Genomic DNA, 27,145 nt, shown 5'->3' on the forward strand with positions numbered 1-27,145 from the left:
GTACAACATGCTGTCTCAGGACAAGGGCAGGACTCTGCATCCATGCCCCCAGAACATGAATTTAGCAGCTTGGCTCCTGTGATCATAGAGTTCGGACATCTACAACTCCCGCAAAGATGCATGGACATCCTCAGGGAAGCCAGAAAACCGAACACTCGCCACTGCTATTCTAGCAAGTGGAAAAGATTTGTCATCTGGTGCAGGAGTAAAAGCATCAACCCTATTGACTGCTCTCCCACACATGTGGTCCTATACCTGACCCACCTATTGGATTCAGGTCTAGTGTTTAACTCCATTAAAGTCCACCTAGCGGCACTTTCTGCATACACCACTTCCCAACTCAAAGTGTCGTGGTGGAGGATTCCTGTTATAAAGGCCTTCATGGAGGGAGTAAAGAGAATACACCCCCCGATAGCTGACCCAGCTCCCGGATGGGACCTTAATGTGGTACTTACCAGACTCATGGGCTCTCCATTCGAACCCATGCACAAAGCATCTCTTAAACACCTCACGCTTAAGACTGCTTTTTTAATAGCTATCACCTCCATTAGGAGAGTAAGTGAACTTCAGGCTCTTTCTATTCTAGACCCCTTCGTTACAGTTCACAAAGATAAAGTGGTTCTACGCACTCACCCTAGGTTTGCTCCGAAATTTATTTCTAAATTCCATGTAAACCAATCTATAGAACTACCAACGTTCTTTCAAAATCCTTCCAATTTGGGAGAAAGGACTCTGCACACACTAGATGTACCAGAGCGGTCATGTTCTACATAGAAAGAACCAGACCACTGAGGAAGACTAATCAGTTCTTCGTCTCGGTGGCAGCAGGAAGAGAAGGAGATGCGGTTTCAAAATCCACTATTTCTAGATGGATTGTTCAATGCATCACTCTCTGCTATACTCTTGCTAAGAGAGAACTGCCCTTTAGGCCAAGAGCACACTCTACTCGAGGCACGGGGGCATCCATAGCATTCATTGCAAATGTTCCCCTTGAGTCCATCTGCAAAGCGGCTACCTGGAGTTCTGTGCACACCTTTACAAAACACTACTGTCTAGATACACACTCTAGATCTGACTCCCAGGTGGGACAGGCAGTATTACGACACCTTTTCTCTACTGTTCCTTCTCATAACCCACCGCCAACTCCGGGTACTGCTCGCTAGTCTATGCACAGCATGTGATTCTAAGCAGATTAACAAACATCAGAAGAGAATGCATTACTTACCGTAAAAGCATTTCTGATGGTTGTATCTGCTTAGATTCACATGCGCCCACCCCGCTCGGATGGAAGGAACATAGACTTCCTTGATATATCTCTCTCTTTTCTGTACTCACTCACGTCTAGAAGGCTCCCTCAGGGCAGAAAAATACAAACAGAGGGACCTCGACGCGTGAGGGATTGTGGGTACAACGCACGTCACTATAGGGATAGTGTTTCAGACACGCCTTGTCGACGTCCCCTTTTTCGACTACGAAAAACAAAATGCAATACTCCGCAGTGACCACTGGATGTCGGACCTATGCACAGCATGTGAATCTAAGCAGATACAACCATCAGAAATGCTTTTACGGTAAGTAATGCATTCTCATATATATCTTCATCCTGGACTCTTGCTGCTTCTTAGCAATTAACCAGGCTTAAACTCACATTGCGCAAGGTGTGGTGATGGAAATGCCTTATGGAGGGACAGGGCCTCCTAGTCCTTGTCCTACCACTTCCCTTTGTGTGTGTTCTGTTTTTTGCCACTGTGGTCCAGCCTGGACCTCTGGCAGTGCAGCTCTTCATGTGGTCTTTTTGGTGAACACCACCCATGGAATACCCTTATGGCACCCATGGGTGGGGGTACCCCCTTGTACGCCTTATGTGTGTTTTTGGGCACCTGTGTGTTGCCCACAGAGTAAGGCATGGGCTGGGGTAGTTACATGCTGACCTGGCAGTGGCTCCGAGTGTCGTCCATTTTTTGGACACCCAGGCCCTGCCATAGGAATCAATGTATTCCTGCAGGAAGGCAAAATGGCCCCTTTGGCCACTTGGTTTATATTGCCTTTTACATTGTTTTTCAAAGTCTTGGGAAGCCCTGGCTCTGTCCCTTCCTCCTGAGTGGCTGTTGGGTGGAAATACCATATGTGGCTCTGGGGCTGCCTCCTGTCAGACTGACTGGAGCCTTCCCAGGGGCTGTGTGTTGTGGGTACACCCACGGGGTGGGACCTGTATGAATGGAGTCTCAAGTGAACTTGCATTCTGTGTTATGGTTGTCTGGTTTCTGTGTGTGTGACGCAATGAATGAGACAGCCCTGACTGAAACTTACATGAATGCAGAGTAGCGTGCTATAAGGCAGGGTACTTACCCCAATCCACATTCTTTTTTATGGGTGTCTGGGTGGAGTGAATGGCCTGAATGAATGCCTGTGAGCCTGATTGGCTGCCTGCCTGCATGAATGCCCTTCTGCATGATTGGCTGACAGAGCCTGGCTCAGCCAGTGTGAATGGGGAACAGATGTGTATATCTGGGCACCTCTCACTTACCAATTTGTTCAGAAGAGGAAGTCAAAGCTTGGCAAGAAGAAGCTGTTCCTTGAAGCTCAGCTGGAGGAGACATCATCTGCTGCAATGTCTTTCCTGTAATCAGAAAGCTGTCGTGTTCTTCCAAGGACTGATCCACAGAGGACCTGCAAATGAGACTCTCGCTGCTTCGCCGCGGTCTTCCAAGTCCCCCGAGTCTTACTTGCAGCAACTAACACTTTTCTTCGAGGTATACCGCACACCTTACCTTCCCAGCACTTTAAACATCGTAACTGTCGACCGTCGACGAGCACCGCGAAGGACAAAGCACCTACATCTTTGAAAGTATTTTACTTTCCCTTGAGGTTCTTGGCACCCAGTGACGACTCCTTCCAAGGGGGTCCATCCTCGAAGGGTACCGTCTAAGAGCCGCCGAGCAACTCTCCCACTTCAGGTACATTGGGGTGGTTGGAGTTTGTGACCAGAAAGCAAGGCTTATTGTACATTTATGGACTGGGGTTGTTAATTCTTTTTATTACAGGTTGCCCAGGTGAGGGGGATCCTCCCTCAGAATTGTGTATCTAGTCTAAAGAAAGCCTACTCTTGCGTCACATCCCGTCCCCTCCATACTGCATGGCGTCCCTTCCAAGAGACGGGAGACAACCTTTTTCACCAGAAAAAACCTTCTTCCCCTTTAAATTTAGAGGCGCGTGGGGGTGCGGCCCAGGGAGCATGCGCTGCCCTGACTCCGCCCTCCGGCGCCACACCTCAGTCCCATTTTCTGCGTCGACTGGAACGGGCCGAATTCACCAGCACTCCTGGGCTTGGCTTCAGCCATGTAATTCCACGCGTGGATACTTCTGTGTCTTTTTTTGTCTTTTTATCATTTAGGTACTCGGTCCTTAGGCGTCACGCTCTTCCCCAGTGCATGTCGACTTCCACAGGGTTCAGCAGGTGTCCACCCTGTAACGGGCTCTTCCCAACTTCAGACCCCCACGTCCTCTGCCTATGTTGCCTTGGCCCAGACCACGGTTGGCAAGCGTATACAGCGTATGGCTCACTGTCATCAAAAGCGCTGAAGAACTGACTAGCCAGGTGGAGGGAGCGCTTCCAGAAGTCTCCTCCAGAGGCCGAAAGTAGGGCTGCTATTTTCATCGCACCCCGCAAAGGAGATTTCTTTCCAAGGACTGTCCCGCGCCGGAGGAACCGTTCAAGTCCTTGTACCAGCACGTGCACCAAGGCTGTTGCAGCTACCGGCCTTCGGGCCGAGGGATCCTCGGATACTCCCAGTGGCATTGTTGAGGGACCGGAAGGTTCTTGTACTGGATTACCATCCGAGGGGCTCTGCCTTTGTACCGGCAATATGGCTGAGGGGCTATGCCCTAGTACCATCAATACGTCCGAGGGGGCGCCTAAACGCAGCTCTACTGACCCCTGGGTCGAGGGTGTCTCACCTACCGGGCCTAGGCCCGAGGAGCAGGGGAGGCCTTGTGATCCACACGCAACAATCTTGGAGGAGGCTGGGCCCAGCGAGCCACTCCACCACGGGCGAAGAGCTGGAGAAGAAGAAAAACAGCTCACAAACGGCCAAGTATCCATCTTGATAAAGACCACGCCCAAGTTGTACATCCAGGCAGCCGGACCGCTCGCCATCTCAAAACCGGCGCAAGCAACAAAAGGGCGGGGGGTAGTAAGGGCTTTTTCCTGTCCCCCTCCTCCGTGACAGCCTCCGAGGGAAAGAATGCATGACACACCCCTTCGGGTCCACGTGTCTCCAGTGGGGGGCAGGCTTGCTCTCCATGCACATTTCTGGTGCCAGAATTTCATGGACCCCTGGTTCCTCTCCGTAGTATCCACGGGGTACCGCCTACCTAGCCCAGCCTCTCCTCCCTCCTCCCCTCCCTCAGGTTTGGACAGCAACTCTTCTGGCAGAGATTTGGTCGCTCGTAGAGAGCCAGGCAGTGGAGGAAGTCCCAGCCTCCCAGCAAGGCTTGGGCTTTTACTTCAGGAGTTTCACCATTCGGAAGAAGAATCAGGCGGCCCCGAGAGTTGTACTGGACCTTTCCACCCTCAACCTCTTCTTACCCCTACTAAAATTCAAGATGGTTACGCCAGCTTTTATAGCTGAGACATTGTGCAGGGGAGACTGGATGTGCTCCATGGATCTAAAGGACGCGTACTTACACGTCCTGATTTGTCAGCCCCATCGTTCTTTCCTACGGTTCAGGATCATGGGCTACCATTTTCAATACAAGGTCCTTCCTTTTGGCCTCAGTTCGGTCCCCAGGGTCTTTACCAGGCTCATGAATAAGGTGCTGCCCTCCTCAGAGTGTAGGGCCTCCACATCTACCCATACCTCGACGACTGGCTCATCAAGGCTACATCTCCGGAAGCGGTTCACCACTCTTCCCATGCCCTTGTGAACACACTGCACGATCTGGGCTTCTCGCTCAATCTCAAGAAGTCGCAGCTGCAGCCCACGCAGACTCTGACATTCTTGGGCCTCATCTGGGACACGTGCTCCGAGAAGGTATTTCCATCAGAGGACAAGATCTAAGCCATCAAGAGGACCACCACCCACTTCCTCAGCAGAGTGGTGACCTCCGCATGATGGTACCAGCATCTCCTGGGTCTCTTGTTGGCGGTCCTATTAGCTGTTCCACACACAAGATTGAGGATGAGAAGGATTCAGCTGCACTTTGCGGCCTCATGGAACCAGGAGCAGGGCTCCCAATCCGAGATGATCAACGTTCCTCCATCTCTCCACCCGGACCTAGCATGGTGTCCAGGGACTGCAACATGCAGATGGGCAAGCCCTTACTGCCGGCCACCCTGCAGGCCACCATCACCACAGACGCCTCGCTCGAGGGCTGGGGAGCCACCCTGGACGATCTCTCTGTCCACAGCACCTGGACTTGACAGGAGCAGGAATATCACATCAATTGGTTAGAGCTGAACGCCATCTGGCTAGCGCTCAGCGCATTCCTACCACTTCTCTGGGGCAAGGTTGTCCTTATCCAGACAGACAACTCGACCAGCATATGCTACGTCAACAAGCGGGTAGGCACCAGATCCCCTTCTCTGTGCAGACTGGCATGTGGGAGTGGGCCCTGGAAAACGACATCTACCTCACGGCAGTCCATGTCCTGGGGGAATCGAACCTGGAGGTGGGCAGGCTCAGCAGGCTGGGAGCGGACAATTACGAGTGGCAGCTAAACAACCTCGTTATTCAGGAGATCCTCAACAGGTAGGGTCATCCCCAGGTGGAGCTCTTTGCCACCTGGCACAACAAGAAGTGCCCTCAGTTCGCCTCCTGGCAGGGACAGCGTCCCGGCTCCTTGGGTGACGCATTTCGGCTTCAGTAGAACGGCATGACGGCTTACGCCTTCCTGCCCACTCCGCTGATTCACAGTGATTTGCAAGATCAAGGAGTCTCGCCAACTCAACATCATTCTAATGGCTCCATGGTGGCCGGCCAGGCCATGGTTTTCGGAGCTGCTCAGCCTCTTGGAGATGCCTCCGATTCACCTCCCGATGGGACCAGCACATCTTCTGGCACAACAGGGGGGCAGGGTCATCCACCCCCGCTCCTCTGAAACGGCCCTCACAGCGTGGTACCTGAGCAGGTAACTCAGCATCACCTCAGCCTCTCCCAGGCTAATCTGGAAATCATACAGGGCGCAAGGAGCAAGGCTACCAGGGCCCAGTATAAAAGTAAATGGGCCAGGTTCTGCCACTGGGAATGTCAAATCGGATGCCATGTTTGTCACCTTCAGAGGCTCAAGACCAGGCTATCAGGCCTCCAAATACCACTGGATGGTCTCTGCCATCAAATAAGCACACGAGGGCCAGCACAAGCCACTTCCGGCCAACATGCATGCCCACTCAGTCGTGGTCAAGGCAACAGCTATCGCATTCCAGCGCCATGTCCCTTGGCAAGTCATAAGCAGGGCGGCCACGTGGGCCCCTCCCTCGATTTTCTGTAAGCAGTAAGCATTGCTGTTTGGATGCCGGCTCTAGATCTGATGCGGCTTTCGGACAGGCGGTTCTCGGGAACCTATTTACTTAAGGAGGGTCTCCTCTCATGCCTGGGGCTACATTCAGTTTTAATCGCCCATGCAGCATCGGGGAAAGGGGACGGGATGTAAGAGTAATTATAAGTTACTCACCGTAGTGACTTCCTTAGTCCCCTTTCCTCCCTACGTCCCACCAACCTCCCCCCTAATAATACTGGTGTCATTAGGCAATGTTAAATCAATTGTCGACGCGTCAATGGGGACTGAGGTGTGGCACTGGAGGGCGGAGTCAGGGCAGCGCATGCTCCCTGGACCGCAGTCCCACGCGCCTCTAAATTTTATGGGGAAGGTGGGTTTTTTTCTGGTGAAAAAGGTACCGTCTCCCGTCCCTTAGAAGGGACACCCCTGCAGTATGAAGGAAAGGGGACTAAGGACTAAGAGTACGCTAGTCACTACGGTGAGTAACTTATAATTTCTGCCACTGTTTCATAACCAACCTGCCCTTTTTTTCCCCAATCTATACATCTTACATATGATTTGCTATGCCTTTTAAACTGCCACCTTTGGGTGCATTTTAAAGTGAATTTAAAAGTATTGTGTGGTACTACCCACACTGTATATATTTGCCATTCTTTGAATAGACCTATCTAAAGTACAAAGTGTTATTCATATGTGTATATATTGCTGACCTAATTTTATATAAAGAAACTGTTATCACAAACGTTGTTTGTAGACATTCCTTTGTGAGGCTTGGGGACCCACTGCACTTAAGAACCTGCCTGAGTGTTTGAGCCTTGTTTGCTCGTCCAAGCTACCATAATGGAGAACGTTGGCTGGGATTGCTCTGTGCCTTTGTCCCGACCATATACAGGACAGAAGTACAGATATCTCCTCCAGTTTTTACCCAAGGCATTGTCCTGTTGCCAAGGCGAGCGAGTTTCCCCTGAGCTAACCTTAAGGTAATGTTTGCCAAGACACCCTCCCCATTCTGTATTAGTCACTATCCCATTGCTGAGGATTCTTTTTAGGAATGGAGACCGATTTATTGGCATAAAAGATATACTGGCAAAAAATGCAGTTTAGTTATACCTGAAGCGCGGAGAGGCCATTGCTGGTGGTAATCCTTGTTTTTGGGTAAAAAACTCAGCCAATTGAAGGCCCACTCTACATTTAAAGAAGGCGACTGTCAAGGACATACCGGTCAAGATATTTTCAATCCCTTCTCTCATCCTCCTTTCTGCTCAGTATTTGATATTCTTTGATTTGAAAGATGCGTAATTTCACTTTCCTATTCCAGATCTACACCAAAGATTTGTAATGTTGGTGGTACTGAATCAACACTAATAGTTTTAAGTCCTTCAATTTGCACTGAATCGCTTCACATGGTCTCACCATTAGTGGGTTTCATCTATTCTGTGAGTTCTGTTATTATGTGAGTTCTGTTATCCATTACACTTCCATTTCTTTGCCTGCCTTGCCGTCCGTGAAGGGCAGGAGCCCTCACCATCACCCGCCGTCGACAACCACAACGAGGCTGTGGCCTAGAAGCGACTGCCTAAATGATCCAACGTCACCCCGATGCCTGCAATGAGAATATATCAGCTGTACTGGTCTGATACCCTTATTATCACCAGTAAGCCTAATCTGTCACTGCTCGCACGACGGATGCCCTCCATCTCCATTTCGAGCAACCACGAGAGTCGGGGCTCTAAGATGACCGCTCTCCGTGATAGATGACATGGTTGCCTAGCAACCAGGAACAAGCAAGAGCAGTCCGCCCTGATTGGGCCTGTGTGCCTATTAATTCTATAGGCTGCCGCCGGATGGCATCAGCCGGCTTTCTTGAATAAGGCCTGATCGAACAAGGCCGACTCCTGTTTTTGCCTGCCTTGCCGTCCATGAAGGGCAGGAGCCCTCACCATCGCCCGCCGTCGACAACCGCAACAAGGCTGTGGCCTAGACGCGACTGCCTAAATGATCCGACTTCGCCCGATGCCTGCAATGAGAATATATCAGCTGTACTGGTCTGATACCCTTATTATCACCAGTAAGTCTAATCCGTCACTGCTCGCACGACAGATGCCCTTCATCTCCATTTCGAGCAACCACGAGAGTCGGGCTCTAACATGGTCTCTCTCCGTGATTGTTTACATGGTTGCCTAGCAACCAGGAACGAGCAAGAGCAGTCCGCTCTGACAGGGCCTGTGTGCCTATTAATTCTATAGGCTGCCGCCGGATGGCATCAGCCGGCCTTCTTGAATAAGGCCTGAGGGAACAAGGCCGACTCCTGTCCTTGCCTAACTGGCCTAGGGCTGGCAACTCTGGCGGTGTTATGCCCTACCCATCACCAGCAAGATCCCTGATTCATTTGCCATATTCCTGCCGCAGGCTGCAATCCAGCACAGAGCCGGGCAGGAGCCCCACCAACTCCCAGAGCTGTAAGTACAACACCGTCGAGTCGAGCATCAACAAGACGACAGGGTCAGCGCGACACCTGTCTGTTATCAGCTTCTCCTCAGAGCAGAGGCCTACGTAGCACCTGCCTGCCCCCTTGTCTCCCCACGGCCACGCGGCCCGCTGTAGAACCCCCACCCTCATGACCATGGCCGCCTGCACATGAGTGCTGAATTTGTGTATCTGGGTCGCCTAGCAACCGCAGGAGTACGAGTCCATAGGCCTCTGCCCGCAACCGGAAGCTTCCACTACTAAGGCCTACGCCTACCCGTGCCTATCCAGGCCTACCAGGACCAGGGCATTGGACTTTGCCCCTCGCAGCACACAAGGTACTACTTATTGACATGCCAGGACTCGGCAGACACAGTACTAAAACATCACAGGTGTAACCCAAATGTGAGTACCTCCTGCTTGTACCCGTACTACCACTTGCCTCCTCCTAGAATATGTGCCTTCTCAATGTACCTATATTGTCTGATCCAAGCCACTAATTCACTAGCTCCCTTCACTGAATGATCACCTTCTTGATTGGCCAGCTTAATGCTCAATTGACAGTACCTGCTGACAGCTGTATGTAGCTGACTACCTGCACTGCCATTTAATACCGACATGGAACCATTCAACTCCATCTGTATTGCCACTTGATAGTTGTATTTACCATTGTATTGCCACTTGATATCTGCATTTAGCCTCCATTTGCATTGCCATTTGATAGTTGTATTTAGCATTTGTATTGCCATTTGATAGCAAATGTCAGTGCAATGCTAGATACTGCTATCTGTATAAGCCTCCACTTGATTTGATAGTTGCATCTAGCATCCACTTGCATTGCCATTTGATAGTTGTATTTAGCATTGCCATTTGATAGTTGTATTTAGCATTGCCTACCTATACGGCGAGTATGCCTATCTGCCATAACTAACTACTAGACCTGTGCTCATACTGAAAACAGCCTACTGCCGGCCGCTGACCTGCTTTCATAACTTAGTAAACCTTTGGTTTACTAAGTTGGCAAAGTCGGCAAAGACTGCTTACTTAGTAAACCTTGGTACCAGCCTATGCCCCGGGCCTAACCGGAGACAAACTACTCTGCTCCCCACCACCACGACTGGTACTAATATATTGCCAGAAACTATGAGCTCCATAATCTATTAGTGATTATCTAAACATCACTGTGCCCCACCCCCCAACCAGACATAGATAATCATCTTTAGGATAGGATGACCTCCACCCTCCTCTATTTGACCACTCTGGTCCACAATGATAACAATAAACCACCTACTGCAGTTTATGCCCACTGCATCATCAAACTCTGAGGAGTGCCTGCTGACCCTCAACATATAAAGTTACCTATCCCCTACCACTCCATAACAAACATCCCGTGCAACACTTTAAGTAGAAATGCCAAATTATGATCAAGATTACCTAAAATCTATGAACCTCCAGCCAGACTAGTCACCAAACCTAGTAATAGAAGAGACCCCCAACTCAATTCCACTAAACTAAAGACCTCTCCCGCCAAAAGAGACTCCCACTTCAGCAGTCCTATTAACACTCACTGCAAATTAAGCAATAGGTCAACCAAAAAGAAAAGTCGTGTCACCCCTGCGACACCTAAACCAAACACCCCCTGAAGGGTGCCCTTATTAATGCTAGGTCATTAATGGCACATGCTACAGAAATTGCCGATCTTATCCAAATAGGTGATTATGACCTCCTAGCCATAACGGAAACCTGGTTTCACCAGGCAGCAGAACCCGCTCTGATGCTTGCCTTGCCCCCGAATTACAACATATTCAGAGAAGACTGAACCAATTCTCGAGGTGCGGCCTAGCCATCATCGTTAAAAATAATCTCACCCTAAAAATAGAAACGCTGTCAAACACCAAATCCTGCAAATCCCTAACCGCCAAACTCTTAACTTCATCCTCTCAATCCATCAATATACACCTCATCTATAGGCCACCAGGTCTCATCTGAACTTTTGAGAAGGACATCTCTACGATCCTCTCAAATAACTTAAAGAATTAATCGCAAGCCATCCTTCTGGGAGACCTGAACTTAGGTGTCAATGACCACAAAGACTTACAAGCAACCAATATCGCCAATGTCATCACAGAATTAGGATTTACCCAAAGAATATCACAACCTACCCACATAAAAGGTCGAACACTCGACTGGGTAGCCAACCACAACTCTAATGTATCTATTACTGATGTCAGCCCACAAATCTGGACAGACCATGCGCTAATAACCTTCCTTATAAATGAAAACACCACCCACTCTTACCAACCAGAAATAAAAAAACATAACCACGGACAAACTGCTACCACTCATCCTCCCAACTCTAAACACCCTACCTGAATCACTAAACCTTCAGCTCTAGTGAATGAATTTAACTCAACTATGGCCATAGCCTTGGACACTATTGCCCCTTTCAAAATGAGAAAAAGTAAGCCCATAGCTCACTTAAACACCTGGTTCACCTCTCACTTCAAATCCCTAAGGATTGAAAAACGCAAATGTGAATCCGCCTGGCATTTAACCCCATCTGAGACTAATAAAGCAGCTCTCATCAACGCCTCTAAGACTTACAAAAATGAAATAAGGAGAGCTAAAAAAGAGGACTTTAACAATAGAATACTGCAGGCTAAATCTGTAACCAGAGAACTATTAATTATACTAAAGGAACTAGAAAACCCCATCCCGGCCCCGAACAACTGCGACAAAAATAAAATGTGGTGCTCCAACATCCAAAAAGCACTTAACGACAAAATAGCTACACTTCAAACTAAAATTGAGAAAAAGAAACAAAATATTCCCCCCTCAACCATTCAAGGAGTTAAACTACCTACCTCTGCCAAACCAGTACAAAAATTCAACTTTACCAAAGTGACTATTTTAGAGATTGAAAAGATAATACTCTCGCTCAAACCTTCCAACTGTCGAGGCGACGTATGCCCAGCCCAACTGATAAAAGATGCGGCCAGAGACCTATCCCCATTCATTTCTAAACTTATTAATGCCTCTTTTGCTTCAGGCACGATACCAGACAACCTCAAACAATCTTGGGTCCTCCCCCTCCTTAAAAAACAAACTTTGGACCCGTCCATCCCGACTAACTATAGGCCAATCACAACGGTACCATTTCTGTTAAAAATACTAGACAGAGTGGCTTATTTACAGATCCAAAAACACTTGGAGCTGCATCAACTATTAGGTACTAGACAATCATGCTTCAGACCTCAGCACGGTACAGAAACCGCGCTCATCAATCTCAAAACCCAGGTTGATGACCTGAGAGACCATGGAAAAACAGCCTTACTCCTCCTACTGGATCTCTCTGCGGCTTTTGACTTGGTAGATCATGATGTGCTCTGTACCCACCTGGAATCTGCAGCCCACTTCTCCACACATGCCATTGCGTGGATAAAGTTATTCTTAAGTGGCAGAACTATGAGGGTCTTCTCTACCTCTGCAGCGGCTGACCGAGTACCTATCACATGTGGTGTTCCCCAGGGCTCCTGCGTCTCTCCTACTATGTATAACATTTTCACGAAGCCCCTGTTTGATGATCTCGACCTTCTGGGTGTCACTTACACTAACTACGCAGATGACACTCAGATTCTCATCCCACTTTCGGGAGATTATGAACAGGATTTGGCCTTGGTGAATAAGATATACCTCATCATTCAGGCATGGATGGCCCATCATGGTCTATGCCTGAATGATGACAAAACGGAACTCATACTGGGGAGTACTCAAAATATCAAAAAACTGAACAATGACTATTCATCATTTGTCATAGATCGCAATACCATTAAAGTAGCTAAAGAGGTAAAAACATTAGGTTTTTACCTCGACTCTTGCCTCTAACAAAGCAGGTGACTGTGATGGCCTCTAGCACCGCATACACCTGTAAATTGATCAGAGCAGCAAAACCATTCCTGTCCACTACCAGCTGCCTCACCTTATCAAGAGCTCTGGTATTATCCAAATTGGACTATTGCAACACACTATATATAGGGTCTAATAAACACACGTTGCAAAAAATCCAAACCTTGCAGAATAATGCCCTTAGAGCCGCTTTAGGAATCCCAAAAAGAGAACATATCTCAGATGTCAGAAGACAAGCCAATTGGCTCTCTACAGAGGACAAAATTAAACTTAAAACAGTATCACTAACATTCAAAGTATTAATGATTTAGCCCCCAAATACCGAACAGAAAGGTTCATAAGAAGAATCTCCAATAGACCAACCAGAGAAGCATATACCAACCAGCTAGTTGTGCCCCCTTTTAAAATGAGCACTGCCGGAGGTAACAGCTTCCCTGTCAAAGCAGCCCAGTTGTGGAACTCCCTCCCTACCTCGTTAAGTTCTGACCAATCCTATCCACACTTCAGACTTAACTGTATTAAATGGCTCAAAGATAATGATGACCTGTAACTGACCGACACCAGGACCACCTACATTTTACCCACCCGTTAATCTGGAGTTGAACGCATACTTACATGCTCTCCCCCCCAGCCTATTCCACCCTGCTTTTTGTCTCTTAATGTATACTGTGCATACATCTCTATGTACAAATACCTGTGTATATAACTCTGTATATTACCCTGTGTACAAATTGTATATTACTCTGTGTGCAAACTTTTAGCGTAATAATTTTTCCCGTTGTCATTGTATCCTGCATCTACATGAAATGTGTAACTGTAACTTGTAAGCTTAAAGTATTCTTGTACACGCGCCCGGACACCCTCGGGTCTGGCGCGCGCTATAAATAAATAAACAAACAAACATGGATGTTTGCTTGATCCACACGTTTCTCTTTCCATCATTCCAAGTGAGGTTCTACACATGTTGCCAAAGCAAGCTTACACAGTGACCCTCGTTCAAGACTGTATCAAAATCAATTATTGTGTGATATGTATGTTGCGGTGGTAGAGGCAGTGGATGGAATATGATTGTCTAGAGGGGATTGTGGAAGAAGCACCCATTAAAAAGGCCACCAGGAAAATGAAGACCCAATTAAATTCGAAATTATTTCGAGGTGACCATGTCTCACGAGATGCAGGTTTTCATCTAATTTTTTATTGTACTAAGTGAAAATACTATGCAGTGATGGAACAACTAATTAGCTCACGGAGTCCCACAGACTTCTTTGTCAGTATAGTGTTAAATGATTCATAAAGAGAAAGCTGCAGTGCAGTTTGTGCACAAAATGAAGAAAAAAGCATTTTAAACTGCATTGGCAGAAGGAACAGTATGCCTGGCATGTGGGTCTGAAAACTGCTGTCTTTTCTAAAAGACCATAAAAACTCTTGGAAGCAAGGAATACGTAACGGAAGGTTGCACTTACGTTCTTCTCTTTTTAAGCACTTCTCTGCGAGAACTTCTCTATGAGCACCACAGCACCTGTCCCATACACCCTCTCCCCTCTGCACTTGCACTCATGAGGCACAGTAGCTTTGTCTCCTCTCCCTGTAATTCTCATTATTTGTTTAAACTATTAATTCATTTATTTATCTTTGATGTAAGTTCATTGTCTACCTTCCCCTGTTCCCAATCGATTGCCCTGTGGGCAATTTGAAACAGTTTTTGCTAATTGTATAAGCGCCTAACAAATGTACGATCAATAAATAAAATAAATAGCTGTTTGGAAATAGTACACATTTCTATCTGAAAGCTACATTTGACAAATAAACAACAAACAAATAGTGTCCGGTCAAAGGATCGAATACAAAGGGTCGAATGGTCAAAGGATCGAAAACCAAAGGATCGAAAGTTTTTATTTTAATTATATATTTTTTTGGGGTTTTCGTTTAGTGAAAAAGTGGTTTTTACCACAAAAATGGGGGTTGGGGGGGACCCCCCCACCCCCAAAGAAATGTAAAAAAAAAATACTAAATTCGATCCTTTGGTGTCGATCATTTGACCATTTGACCCTTTGGTTGTCGATCCTTTGAACAACAACCAAAACAAATCCTTTTCACATGCAACTATTAAGTTTGACCAAGGCACTACTAAAGTAGGCCCCGGTGGTGTCCTCCAATGACTGATTTTATTTTCAATGGCTTATTGAAATGAGAGGTTTAAAAACACACAATTAAGAAATAGGATCAGTATTGTATTTTCCTCATGCAGTCTCTAAAATTGTGTTCTGCAGCCTCCATGTAGTGTCAGGATATTGTAGTTATTTCAGTGCAGCTGCTACGTTTCCTGGCATGCATGCAATGCGACACTACAAAATATGTTCTCAAGGTTTAACTGGTGCAGTGTCCAAAGGTACCTGGGTGTGCCTCAAGCTTCACAATGATTTCCTTGCTTGCATTTAGTGTAAATGCGAAATACATTACCCATTTTTGAATGGAGCAGCGTTTTCTGCTAGCTCAGTATGTTCCCATACTTGCTAATAGGTGCCACCTATTTGAGCTTATATGCCAAAGATTTACGTTATCTGTGCCCCTCACCCATTAGGATCCTGGGAAGAAGTTTCCAAATGCTGATGGTGAAAAATGGTACTGGAGGGTTTTCTTCTGACTTTGTTGATGTGATGGCATTGCTGGACCTCGGCTCAAAGTTGGCCATAGTGTAATTAAACCTATATTTATGTTCAGACCGCTGTCTTTTAGGTGCAGCATCTTCATGTACATCAACTCCCACATCATTTGTGTTATCATGAGACCACCTTTTGAAACGATCACCAATAGATCCTGAAATTAGTTCCCATCATATGTGAAGTGTTGACCCACTGGTGTTTTTGTGTTTCGAGGTGGTGTACCTGTGTAGGTTTTTCCTTTCATGCAGCTCCTAGTAGGTCTCATCTACATAACTCCTTTGCATGCATTTTGTGCATTGGATGAGGTACACCACATTGGATTATCTGCAGTAATATATCCCTTGCATCTGTATTTGCTTCTGTTGGGTTGTTATGGCAAATGTGTTGGCACTTTTTGCATCTGCTGATGTTGCAGGGATAAGTTCCAGGTCTTCTTTGTTCTTGTTCTAGTGGAAACATACTCCTGGTCAGAGACTGGGCTAGGTTTCTCAGTTGATTTTATACAGTTAGTGGAGCTTCTTTGATGATGTCGCTCAGCTCATCCTTGCTGAATATTGGTTGATCATATTGAATTGCGTTTGGTGCTATATGGTAGGTGACAACCAAAGGAATTCATTCTGTTTCTGTATTCTAGCAGATTTCTGTAGAACTGTGAAAACATAATTAAGGCCATTTTCAACATCATCCTGACAAAGGTCCTCCTTTAGTCCAGATGAGTGGCCAGGATTTAATCTCACCTGAGTCTGCTGGTTTTCTTTTGAGGTGCCCACAACAAATAGTTGACTGCAGATTCAGGGGGAATGGTGGCAGCAGTGTTTACAGTTCTTCCTTGGGCACACTTTTACCTCAAATTCTTTGTACATCACATGTTGAATCTGTGGTTCTCTGTGTTTTACAGTGAAAAGTTCAATGGGTGCTTCACTTCGAGTTTCCGTGCAGTGTTGGAGAAGGGATTTGAATGGTGTGCTGTGGTTTTATCTAAGTAGGTTTCTCTGTGGTAATCTACTTCCACTTAATTAATTCATGGTGAAGTAAATTGGTATGTGTTTTTTATATGGGTTAGCAAGTATGTGGGTGAATAGTTTGGGTTGTAGTGGGAAGGGTACGAGGCCCCCCATTTAACCTTAAAAAAAATCGAAATAATTAAAGATGAAGTCATTCTGGCAAAGTAAATTAGCAGTCATTTGTTTTGATTTAAACAAAGTAGAACAAATTGAACATTCTATGCGGTGAACATTTGAGTCTTCCATTGATGCTCGCTGGATAGGATTGAGCTCATTCTTAAGCCTATTTTATTTATTTTATAAACGTTTTGTAACGGCCAAAGCCTCGACTTTCCAGGGGACTTGGTGCTTTTTCAAAAGGGTGAAGTCTTCTAGCCGGATAGGACTATTATTGGTAATTTGATATCTCAAAGTCTTTGCCCCATTATTTCCAAACATTCCTTTCCTGGGCCCCATGCACAACCAGGTGGCAATGGTCTCTAAATGTCAATGGGGAATCCAGACCCTTGCCTTGGTGATCTAAGATCGTCCGCTGGTTATATTGCCCTATCTGTTTATGTATGGGCGCAGTGACTTCCTTTCTCTCAGCTGTAGCCCTCTTTGTTGCTTTTGGCCTAAGTCAAAAGGGCAGTCGTCCTCGACAGCCACTTTCAGTAAGTGGACCAAGCAGGTTCTTCTGTGGTTTGCTTCAGTAGGTCTACAGCTGCCACATTCTCTCAGCTGGGGGAAATTAGGGATGTTTCCATGGCAGCAATATGTAGAGTTCCTACTTGGAACTGCCCCTCTGTTCATTAAGCACTATCACCTTCATTCCATTTACCCGGGTGGGTTGTATTTTTTTAGCAATACTAATATCTGCCAATTACTTCAGTGCACTTTCTTAAAATACATGTGGTGTTTGTTTTTTGGACTGAGATGAGGAAGAGCAGTACGGGGGTTATTGGCATGATTGCTTCTAGGGATCTTTATTACATTAAGTTGTGCTATTCTCATCTCAAAACTCTTCCATGTCCAAGTTATCTTCTTTTCAGATGTATATTTTTATCTGCCTTCTGCTTGGTGGACATGCAAGGGCTTTTGGGAGATGGTGTTTGGTTATAAATGCCTTCAAAGTGATTGTAATGGACAACATTTAAGTTAACGAAGGTAATTGTAAATCAACAATTACATTTGAAAGCTATTGTCTCAAGAGGCAGACGCTTCACATGCATTTGGAGTGGATCGAGGAATATTAAAATCTGATATGATAAAGATTAGTGTTAACAGAAACAAAGACAATGCCCTGATTACTTAAGTAAGATGGCTGCATAAGTTATTGCACCCACTGTCCGGGGTCTATGCCTAACCTGCAACTGCACATTTCCAAGTATCATCTCATGCTCACTAGCGGTGGCCTCTTTCTAAGCCCTTGCTTGCAGCTAATGATACTGACGCACAGGGTGATGTATTGATGTGCCAATCCACTATTAGAATCCAAGTGTCCTGGTCCTCTAGTCAGCAACACCTTAAAGTGTGATTAGACTTTCTCAGCATTTGATCTTCCAAAGATTAATTAAGTTTGCACCATTATGTAGAATGGTCGCAGAAATGTCTGTTATTGCACTGCTTCTATATCCAAAGCTTAGGGTGCTGTATATACACCACATTATATATTCTAAGTTGTAAAGCTACTTTTCAAAAATTCACTAATCTTATTATGGCTTCTTATGCTGTCCACAGAAATCATTGTTGCTTCGTTTTCCCCTGACTTGTTGATTGTGCTAACTATCCTTTAGGTATTTAGTATGTTTCTGGAAACTTTGGTCGACTTTGTAATCATCCACAAAGAAGACCTGCAGGATTGGCTCTTCATTCTGCTAACACAGCTACTGAAGAAGATGGGGGCTGACTTACTGGGTTCTGTACAAGCAAAGGTGCAAAAGGCCTTGGATGTGACCAGGTAAGCAAATGTGCATGTGACTTTCCTTGATTAGGGTTCATTGTATTAAAGGGGAATAATGCCAACACATCTGCCATTCCCACCATGTCCTCTCCTATGCTTAAATACGACATTTAATTCAGTTACGCTTACTTTAGTATGCCCTTGTCCACCCTTTTTTCCCTCAAATGTCTCATGTAGCTTAGAGCCCTTTGCTTGAGATGATTGAAGAACTATTTTATGAATTGAAGAGGTCAATTAGATTCCATTATGTTATAGGCTGAATAGCTGGTCACCAACCTATTTAAAGATGTTTGAAATGCTGGAAAAGTTAAATGGGCATAAAGTGAGAGAAAAACTGCCATCATTTTCCAGTGATGATTGAAGGTAGAGCAATAGATCTCTTTTGGGACCTTATTAGTCCTTCAAAGGAATGAAGACTTGAACATTATTTACTGGATATCTGGTTTGGAGTAGCAGCGATGGCCTTTCCTTCTACTAGTAGCAAGTGCATAGTATTGTAGAATTCTGTGCTTGTTTATGAACGTATACAATCTGCTAAAACAAAAGCAGTGACATAGAATGCTAAAGTATCATCTATGGGGACCATTTGCATAGTAACCGTAAAATCCTACTATCCTCTGGGGAAATTGCAGCAATTAAAGCCACACAGAGCATTCCTAAGCAGATAGGATTGCAAGATATCATGGCAGCTGAAGATATATGCAGTGTTGTTGTACCCACCCAATTCTCGACTCCAGTGGATTAGGAGGATTTCTGGCCTGAGATGTTAGATATCTTCACCAGTGCCCCAGCATTGACATTTGCACCAGTCGCAAACCCAGGACCCACTGCACTTGGAAATACTGGCTGGGATTCCTCACAAGACTGTGACCATACACCTACGGGCTCAGCCCCATTTCCAATGGATACAACCTGGTGCCATGCTGCTCCACCCTCAGGCAATGTCGTCTCAGTTCCACCCTTCTTGTCTGTTGCTCAGCGCTGCCCAAGCCAGTGACCCCTGAAGTATGCCCCAATTCTAATGAGCAGGTTTATTTCAGACATTTTTAATTAAGAGAGGGTGCGCTTATTCCTTTTGGGATGGGACCCCATTACTCCAGATGGACGGTTGAATTCCCTGAAGAGTTCTATGGCGAGGAAGAGTACTTGCTGGACCTGACCACAAATCTGGAGGAGGCCAGCGGACTCAACACCTCCTCAGAGCTGGATATCCTTGCAGTGCCGACACATGCTTTTTTCAGAAGAGGATGGCAAATGTGGTAGAAACACTGCAGTTATCACCCACCAGGCCTAAGGTTCAGTTGGAACAGGCCGACATCCTGGATGGGAGGTCTCGAGAGAAGGACCTTTCAGCCCTTCAACCCAGCAGTAATCTGGTGCCTAGTTGCAGCCAGTGTCAATCCCTGTGCTAGACTGGGACCTTGCCAAGAAGCATATCCTGCCTTCTCGGATCAGGCCTTCTTCACCGATGCATCCCCAGAAAGGTTGGCGGTGGTAAGTAGACTGCCAACCTTAAAACCAGCTCTGTCTGCTTATTTGCCTCATAACAGGCTGATCAAGAGATTGGATGCTTGGGGGCACCAGATATTCACTTCGGACAGCCTTGCCATTGGAGTGATAAATGCATCTCATCTGGAAAGATGGAGGGTATTTAATGCCCTGCTAAAGGACAGCCGGGAAGCAGCGTATCGGATCTTGCAGTTGGACCTTGACACAGGCCACTGTGTATCATGGACACAGAAAGGGTCCTAAGGAAGTACTTTTTAAATGAGAACCTCGGGTTTCGATGGATGACCAGGCAGAACTCTTGGGATATGCCCTTAGATGAACATATCCTTTTTTGGAGCAAAGGCTGATGATTGCCTTTTTTAAAAAAAATGTATTAATCCTATTTAGTCAATTTGACTTTTCACATAAAACGCAATAACAAATAGTTAACAACAATACAATAAATAACTTCTACAAAATCAATCAGACAATTGGACAGTCCCTGGGATACATTCTTAAACATTTACATACCACTTCTTTTCATAATGCAAACAATTTACAAATTATTAAAACCTAAATCATTCAACATTTTCAATACTTCATCCGAAAGAAAGGTTTCTTGTTCCGAGGATAATCTCTCCCAGAAGTCCTCTGTTAAGCCACTCTTCTTTATCTACAAAATGCATAATTCTCTCAACCTGAACTGTGTGACATTCAATCATAATATGTTTTAAATTCTGTGTTGGGGCTTCCCCACACAAGGTACAATAATCCTCTTTATATAGATCCTTATTACAAACTGTTAGAATCTGACCCGTTGGTACTAGATTTAATCGGAACCTCAGGAACTCAGCCTTAATTTAGGAAGTGTATTAAATAAGATGGTCAGCACCCTTTGGGTTTCTCAAGGGATGAGAACAATGTAGCTATGACGTAGCTACACATTTGGTCTATTGTTTTGGCCCAGTCGGTTCTCATGATAGCCAGGTTTACCCCAGTGGGTTTGTTTGGAGATCTTAAGCTATTCAGTGACTAATTCAAGATTCTGGCCAGTTTCCTTCAACTTACATAAAGTCAGACTAGTTCCCATGCCTAACTGTACACCAATGTCCACATATAGGGATTGCTTTTGGGGCAATATTATTCTGTACATTGATACCAGTTTCCAAACCAAACTAGCCTGAAGTGAGTAACCCTATTTGATGACTTCCTTTAAAATATCCCAGGCATCTAAAGCCACAGATAACTCTTTGGGCCAAGCTGTCCAATAGCCCACCAATCCTGCTGCAGGAGGCTGTGATTTTCACCCCTTTTGCTCTTGCGCTCCCCGCGGTAGGTGACAGACACCGTGGGGACAAATGCAGCTGTGCTGGCCCCTCTCTCCCCTCTGCAAAGGTAGAGATATCTGGGCATGAAGAGCTGGATTTGCCATCTCAACGGCCCCAGGTGCCAAACCTCTGTGGGGAGGACATCAGCCATTCCATCCAGGTAGGAGGATGAATTACCCCCTGTTCAGCGAAGATGTGCATCCTACCATTTCTGACTCTTGGCTCTTGCAGATTCTTACTCAAGATCATTCTATCGCCATTTCTCAATGTCCCACAGATCATTTTCCTAACAACCTCTGTCTGCCTCAAAATCCCTCTCCTACTGGTGGTGATTCATCATCAGCATCTGGTAATGGGTGCTACAGATCGGGTGCCCTGCTAAGGAGGCGGCATGGGATGGTATTTCCTTTATTTTCTGGTCCCAAAACAACAATGGGTTCCTTCATCCCATCCTTGATCTGTCTTTTGAACCTGTACCTGCACAAAGACAGGTTCAAGATGGTCACCCTAGCCCAGATTATCCAGGCCCTCTGGTTACAGGGCTGGTTAATGCTCCTGGATCTTTGGGATGCCTAATTCCATCTGCCAATCCACTGCAAGCACAAGAAGTACCTGAGCTGTGTAATTGAGTCTACCCACTACCAATTCAGGCTCATTCCGTTCAGCTTTTTGTCGCACCAAGAATAGTTGATACTAGTTGCGTGATACTTAACTGAGCTTTTAATTGCTTAAAGCTTATTAAAAGGCCTAAAAGATGATAGTTCATTTGTGTGCATGTTCTGTCTAATTTGAATTATTGGAGTGCTCTGTGTTTTTATCATTGTAGTCCTAGACCACTTTCATACACTTAAAATCTACCGAGTTTAAGGCGTACTACCCTACTGCACTATCTTGACTGGGTTTGGCTAGAAAGTCTTTCCTGTTCACCATAATTGGTTGGCCTCGTGGAATCCTAACATTCAGTAACAAATAATCAATAGGAACTGGTTCCCCTTGAAGAAAGGGTGGCTAAGGCAGAAACAAAGGCTGCATTTCAATCAACTAAGGGAGTGAACACATTTGATGAAGGTTGAGGAAGCACTACAGATGGGGCTCTGGACATTTCCAGAAGGACACAATGGGACAGCATGGTATGAGCACAGGGCTGAGATTGGAAAGGTCATAGTGTGGTTGGCTGACCTGGAGGAAGGCCAAAAATATGTGTCCAGAGTTATGGATGAAAGTAATCAGGATGTTGCACTCTCCGCTATGGTAGGGATGAAAGACCTTTCTTAATCATCTATGCTCTCTCCGAAACACTGGGGATGACACCTGTGTGTGGTCCTTGGGGGAGGAGGGACACACACACACACACACACACACACACACACACACACACACACACACACACACACACACACACACACACACACACACACACACACACACACACACACACACACACACACACACACACACACACACACACACACACACACACACACACACACACACACACAGACACACACACACACACACACACACACAGACACACACACACACACAGACACACACACAGACACAGACACAGACACAGACACAGACACAGACACAGACACAGACACAGACACAGAGACACACACACACAGACACAGAGACACACACACACAGAGACACAGAGACACACACACACAGAGACACAGAGACACACACACACAGAGACACAGAGACACACACACACACACACAGAGACACACACACACACACACAGAGACACACACACAGAGACACACACACACACAGAGACACACACACACACAGAGACACACACACACACACAGAGACACACACACACACACAGAGACACACACACACACACAGAGACACACACACACACACACAGAGACACACACACACACACAGAGACACACACACACACACACAGACAGACACACACACAGACACACACACACTCACACAGACACACACACACTCACACAGACACACAGACAGACACACAGACACACACACACTCACACAGACACACAGACAGACACACAGACACACACACTCAGACAGACACACACAGAGACACAGACACACACACACACACACACAGACACACACACTCAGACAGACACACACAGAGACACAGACACACACACACACACACACAGACACACACACACACTCAGACAGACACACACAGAGACACAGACACACACACACACACACACAGACACACACACTCAGACAGACACACACAGAGACACAGACACACACACACACACACACAGACACACACACTCACACAGACAGACACACACAGACAGACACTCACACAGACAGACACACACAGACAGACACTCACACAGACAGACACAGACACACACAGACAGACACTCACACAGACAGACACACACACATACACATACAGACACACACACACTCACAGACACACTGTCTCACAGACACACACAGAGAGAGCGACACAGAGTCTCCCTAGCGCTCGCTCTCTCTCTCTCTCTCTCTCTCTCTCTCTCTCTCTCTCTCTCTCTCTCTCTCTCTCTCTCTCTCTCTCTTCTCTCTTCTCTCTTCTCTCTTCTCTCTTCCTCCTCCCCCCCCTGCACGCCCCCCTCCCAGTCTTGGACATTTGGCAAGATGCTACTGCACACTTATTACTTCTTGTGTAAGACGTACACTTCAGTAGGGCCGTTTTCCAGAGTTTTCTGGTTTAAGGTGGTGTCCCTCTTTCTTCCCTGCCTTGTCTCGGGATCTGGGCTTCATGGTTCTCTTGTTCCCAGGCCTCTCTGCACTTTAGCACAGCTACTGCTGCGTTTCCTCTGTCCCTTTGGCTTCTCACTGGTTTATATAGATCTCAACATCCTTGATTTGTTTCCAACTTCACACTAGGTCCCTCATGGGCCTTTGCTCCCTTTCATCTTCTCCAATCGGTCATTCGCAGATTTTTGTTTCTCTGGGGAGGTGTAGTTTTGTGCAAATCCTCATATCGGGGTCTCAGGTGTTTTAAACCTGTTCATTTGGTTATACAGGAAGGGGTCTGCTACCTTTGTCTCTTAGTTGTTTTGGACTACACCTCCCATCATCCCTATCCAGTATAGGTAATGTGAGGAATCATGGGAGTCTCTGTCCTGAACGGGTGAAGAGCCACATGTTTCAAACACCTGTAGGCTTTCCCTCCGCCTCTGTACTCCCAACTCCCAGCCATTTTTATACTTTCTGGACCTCTGTCTTTGGCCTGACACACACCCCACACAACACCCTAAACACGGCCCTTTCCACCATAGCAATATGGAAAAGAATTCCGCTGAAATGTAATATTCAGACCAGGTTCTCCCCCCTACTTCCGATAAAATTCATTCCTAGAATCCCCCTGACCGCAGAGAAAGTCTACTTAAATTGGGTCGACAAGTTAAAATTAAAAACCATGGGCGACCTTTTCATCGAAGGGCACTTCCCACTCCCCAACAGGCCAAAACCTGCAGAGCCTCCACAGCCCCTGACACGTTTATCTACTTCCGCCTGAGAGGCTCCCTGCAAGCCAGATTACCCTTGTTTCCGCAACATGGCAACTGCTGCACATGGTCATCCAGTCGCAAGGAGAGGGTAAACAAGTTTCGATGCTATACAAATCCCTACTAACAAAAACAGCCCCAAACCCAATAACACCTAAAGTGAGATGGGAAAGGGCCCTCCAGATCTCAATTCCAGATGAAGATTGGGAATACATTCTAGCACAAACCCAGAAGGTATCGCTGAATACAAGATACAAAGTAATACATCTAAAATTCATTCACCAAGCGTACCACCCCCCTCCCCCCGCTAGAATCCACCACTACCACCCCTCGACCCCCTCACTGTGCGGTCGCTGTGGTGCGCCATCGGTAGACTTCCTCCACCTCGCATGTGTCAAGGAGTCCCCCCCGCCCCCTCCCTTCTCGCCTGGATCCGTTCCTTGTTGGGGTCCTTGGATGCTGTCTTCTTGCGGACGGACCTGCCTTTCACTAAGGCTGCTCGAGTCTTCTCCGACTCCAGGTTGCGTTCACTTCCGGGATCGTGGAATCCAGGAATCCAGGAGTCTTGAATGGAACCGACTTGCACGGGAATCCAAGAAACAGGAAAAAAGGGAAAGGGCTAGAAAGAGGAAGGGAATGAGGACTAGGAAACAAAGCCGCGAACTAGGTACACACGTCTGGTAGCCACTTGCGATAGCATTGAGACGCGCGGAGCCGCAGTCTATAAATGGAATAGGCTACGTCCAGCGCGTGGAGCGGAAAGAGGTGTTTACGCTGGACGGCCATGTTGGGAGTATTAGGGAGTGCAAGCCCCGTTGAGACAGGGACCAGGAAGTCCAAAAGGGGCGCGCTCTGCGGTTCATGACAGCATGGTACTGCCCAGCAATACAACAATTCTGGGAAATGATACTGGAAAAGACAGCCGCAATAGTAAGCATGGCCATAGAACCCGACCCCAAGATCACCCTCTTGGGACTCACCAAACACCTTCCACCGTCAACACGCAAACTAGGAGGGCTACTGCTACTGTTGGCACGCAGGAGAATCGCAATGTCATGGGGAAAAGGACCCACACAGACCGTACAGCAGTGGTTGAAAGACAGATCATACTGTCAGGACATGGAATCAAACTTTACCAAGTTATTACCCATGCACGCTCGACCACCCGACATATGGGGCCCATACATCGCTTACTTGTTATCCACCGGAAATAGCGACTCCTCTCGAGACACATCCCCAGAGCCCCAACGGAATCACACGGGCACACATCCCATCCTGAATACAGCAATCAACTCTTGACTACTACTAACTCATGCACGGGTGCATCCTGGGTGGAGGCGGGGTGAGGGAGGGGGAGGCGGGAAATGAAGCACATGCTACTTCCATGTTTGTTATAATTTCTTCTGCTTATTGTACATATACCAAAAATAAAGTTTTAAAAAAAAAATACTTTCTGGACCTCTGGATTACGGTACAGTTCCCTAATGGATTCTTTCCTCCCAATGATATCCCAGCACAGCTGTTCACTGGAATCTTTACCGCCACCGGGGGTGGGGGGCACGGTGGCTCCTCTGCCCGATGCCACTACGCGCCCTCGACAGACATGACTTCGAAGTAAGTATATATAGCGGCACCGTGCCCTGTGATTTCAGTTGCTTTTTTTTCAGAACACGCTCATCAAGCTCACCTATTTTTTACACACAATGCCTACTCAGTCCAAGGCCTCTGGCTTCGAGCCGCATGCGGACTGCAGCCAGCAGATGTCGGTCTCTGATCTGCACCGTATTTGTGTATTCTCCAGCATGGTGCCTGGCATGCATTCACATGCTCATGAATATTCCCTGTTGTGAGGCTGGGAATCCTCTGTTAAAAAAAACAGTTTTGCTTTAGCCTGAAAACTGCATTTCTCCTCTATAACCAATCACTGTCCTTTGGGTCATACTGCCCTATCCAATGACGGTCGTCTCTCCAAGCTCCACCACTGCTCACCATCTTCAGGTTTTTATTGCAAGTTTCATTGTTGGGTGCCCTCTCATCTTGCTCTTTTAGTTGTTTGCTATTTCTAGTTTTTCTGGTAAAGTTTTGACTTTTTTCTCAAATATTTGTCCATCGTCGACACATCAGTGAAGATCCACTTCCATCGCAGATCTGCTCTTCGAGTTTTCAGAAGGCCAAGGCGTGGGTCTACTTCGCACCTCGATGTCTGAGGAGAAGAGGAGTCTCTTCAAGCCCTGCGCAAAGTGTAGTCTACGGAACGTCTACGTCGAGGTGCCTCCGGTGCCTATATTTCATGCATCGTGTCCACAACGAGAGGGGATGCGAGATTTGCAGTGGA

General features: G+C 46.6%; 1 protein-coding gene across 35 annotated transcripts in view; it reads left to right on the plus strand.

The window, feature by feature from the left end:
* The window catches only part of CLASP1 (cytoplasmic linker associated protein 1), a 2,584,612-nt gene that overhangs the window by 1,632,315 nt on the left and 925,152 nt on the right, over positions 1-27,145 (plus strand). For all 35 annotated transcript variants that reach the window (XM_069616701.1, XM_069616702.1, XM_069616704.1 and 32 more), the window contains one exon: positions 18,313-18,476. In XM_069616701.1, coding sequence (XP_069472802.1) covers positions 18,313-18,476 — 164 coding nt within the window. The remainder of the gene's footprint in view (positions 1-18,312; positions 18,477-27,145) is intronic.

The sequence above is a fragment of the Ambystoma mexicanum genome, chromosome 9 (assembly GCF_040938575.1).
Source record: "Ambystoma mexicanum isolate Mex_15411 chromosome 9, UKY_AmexF1_1, whole genome shotgun sequence".
Lineage (NCBI taxonomy): Eukaryota > Metazoa > Chordata > Amphibia > Caudata > Ambystomatidae > Ambystoma > Ambystoma mexicanum.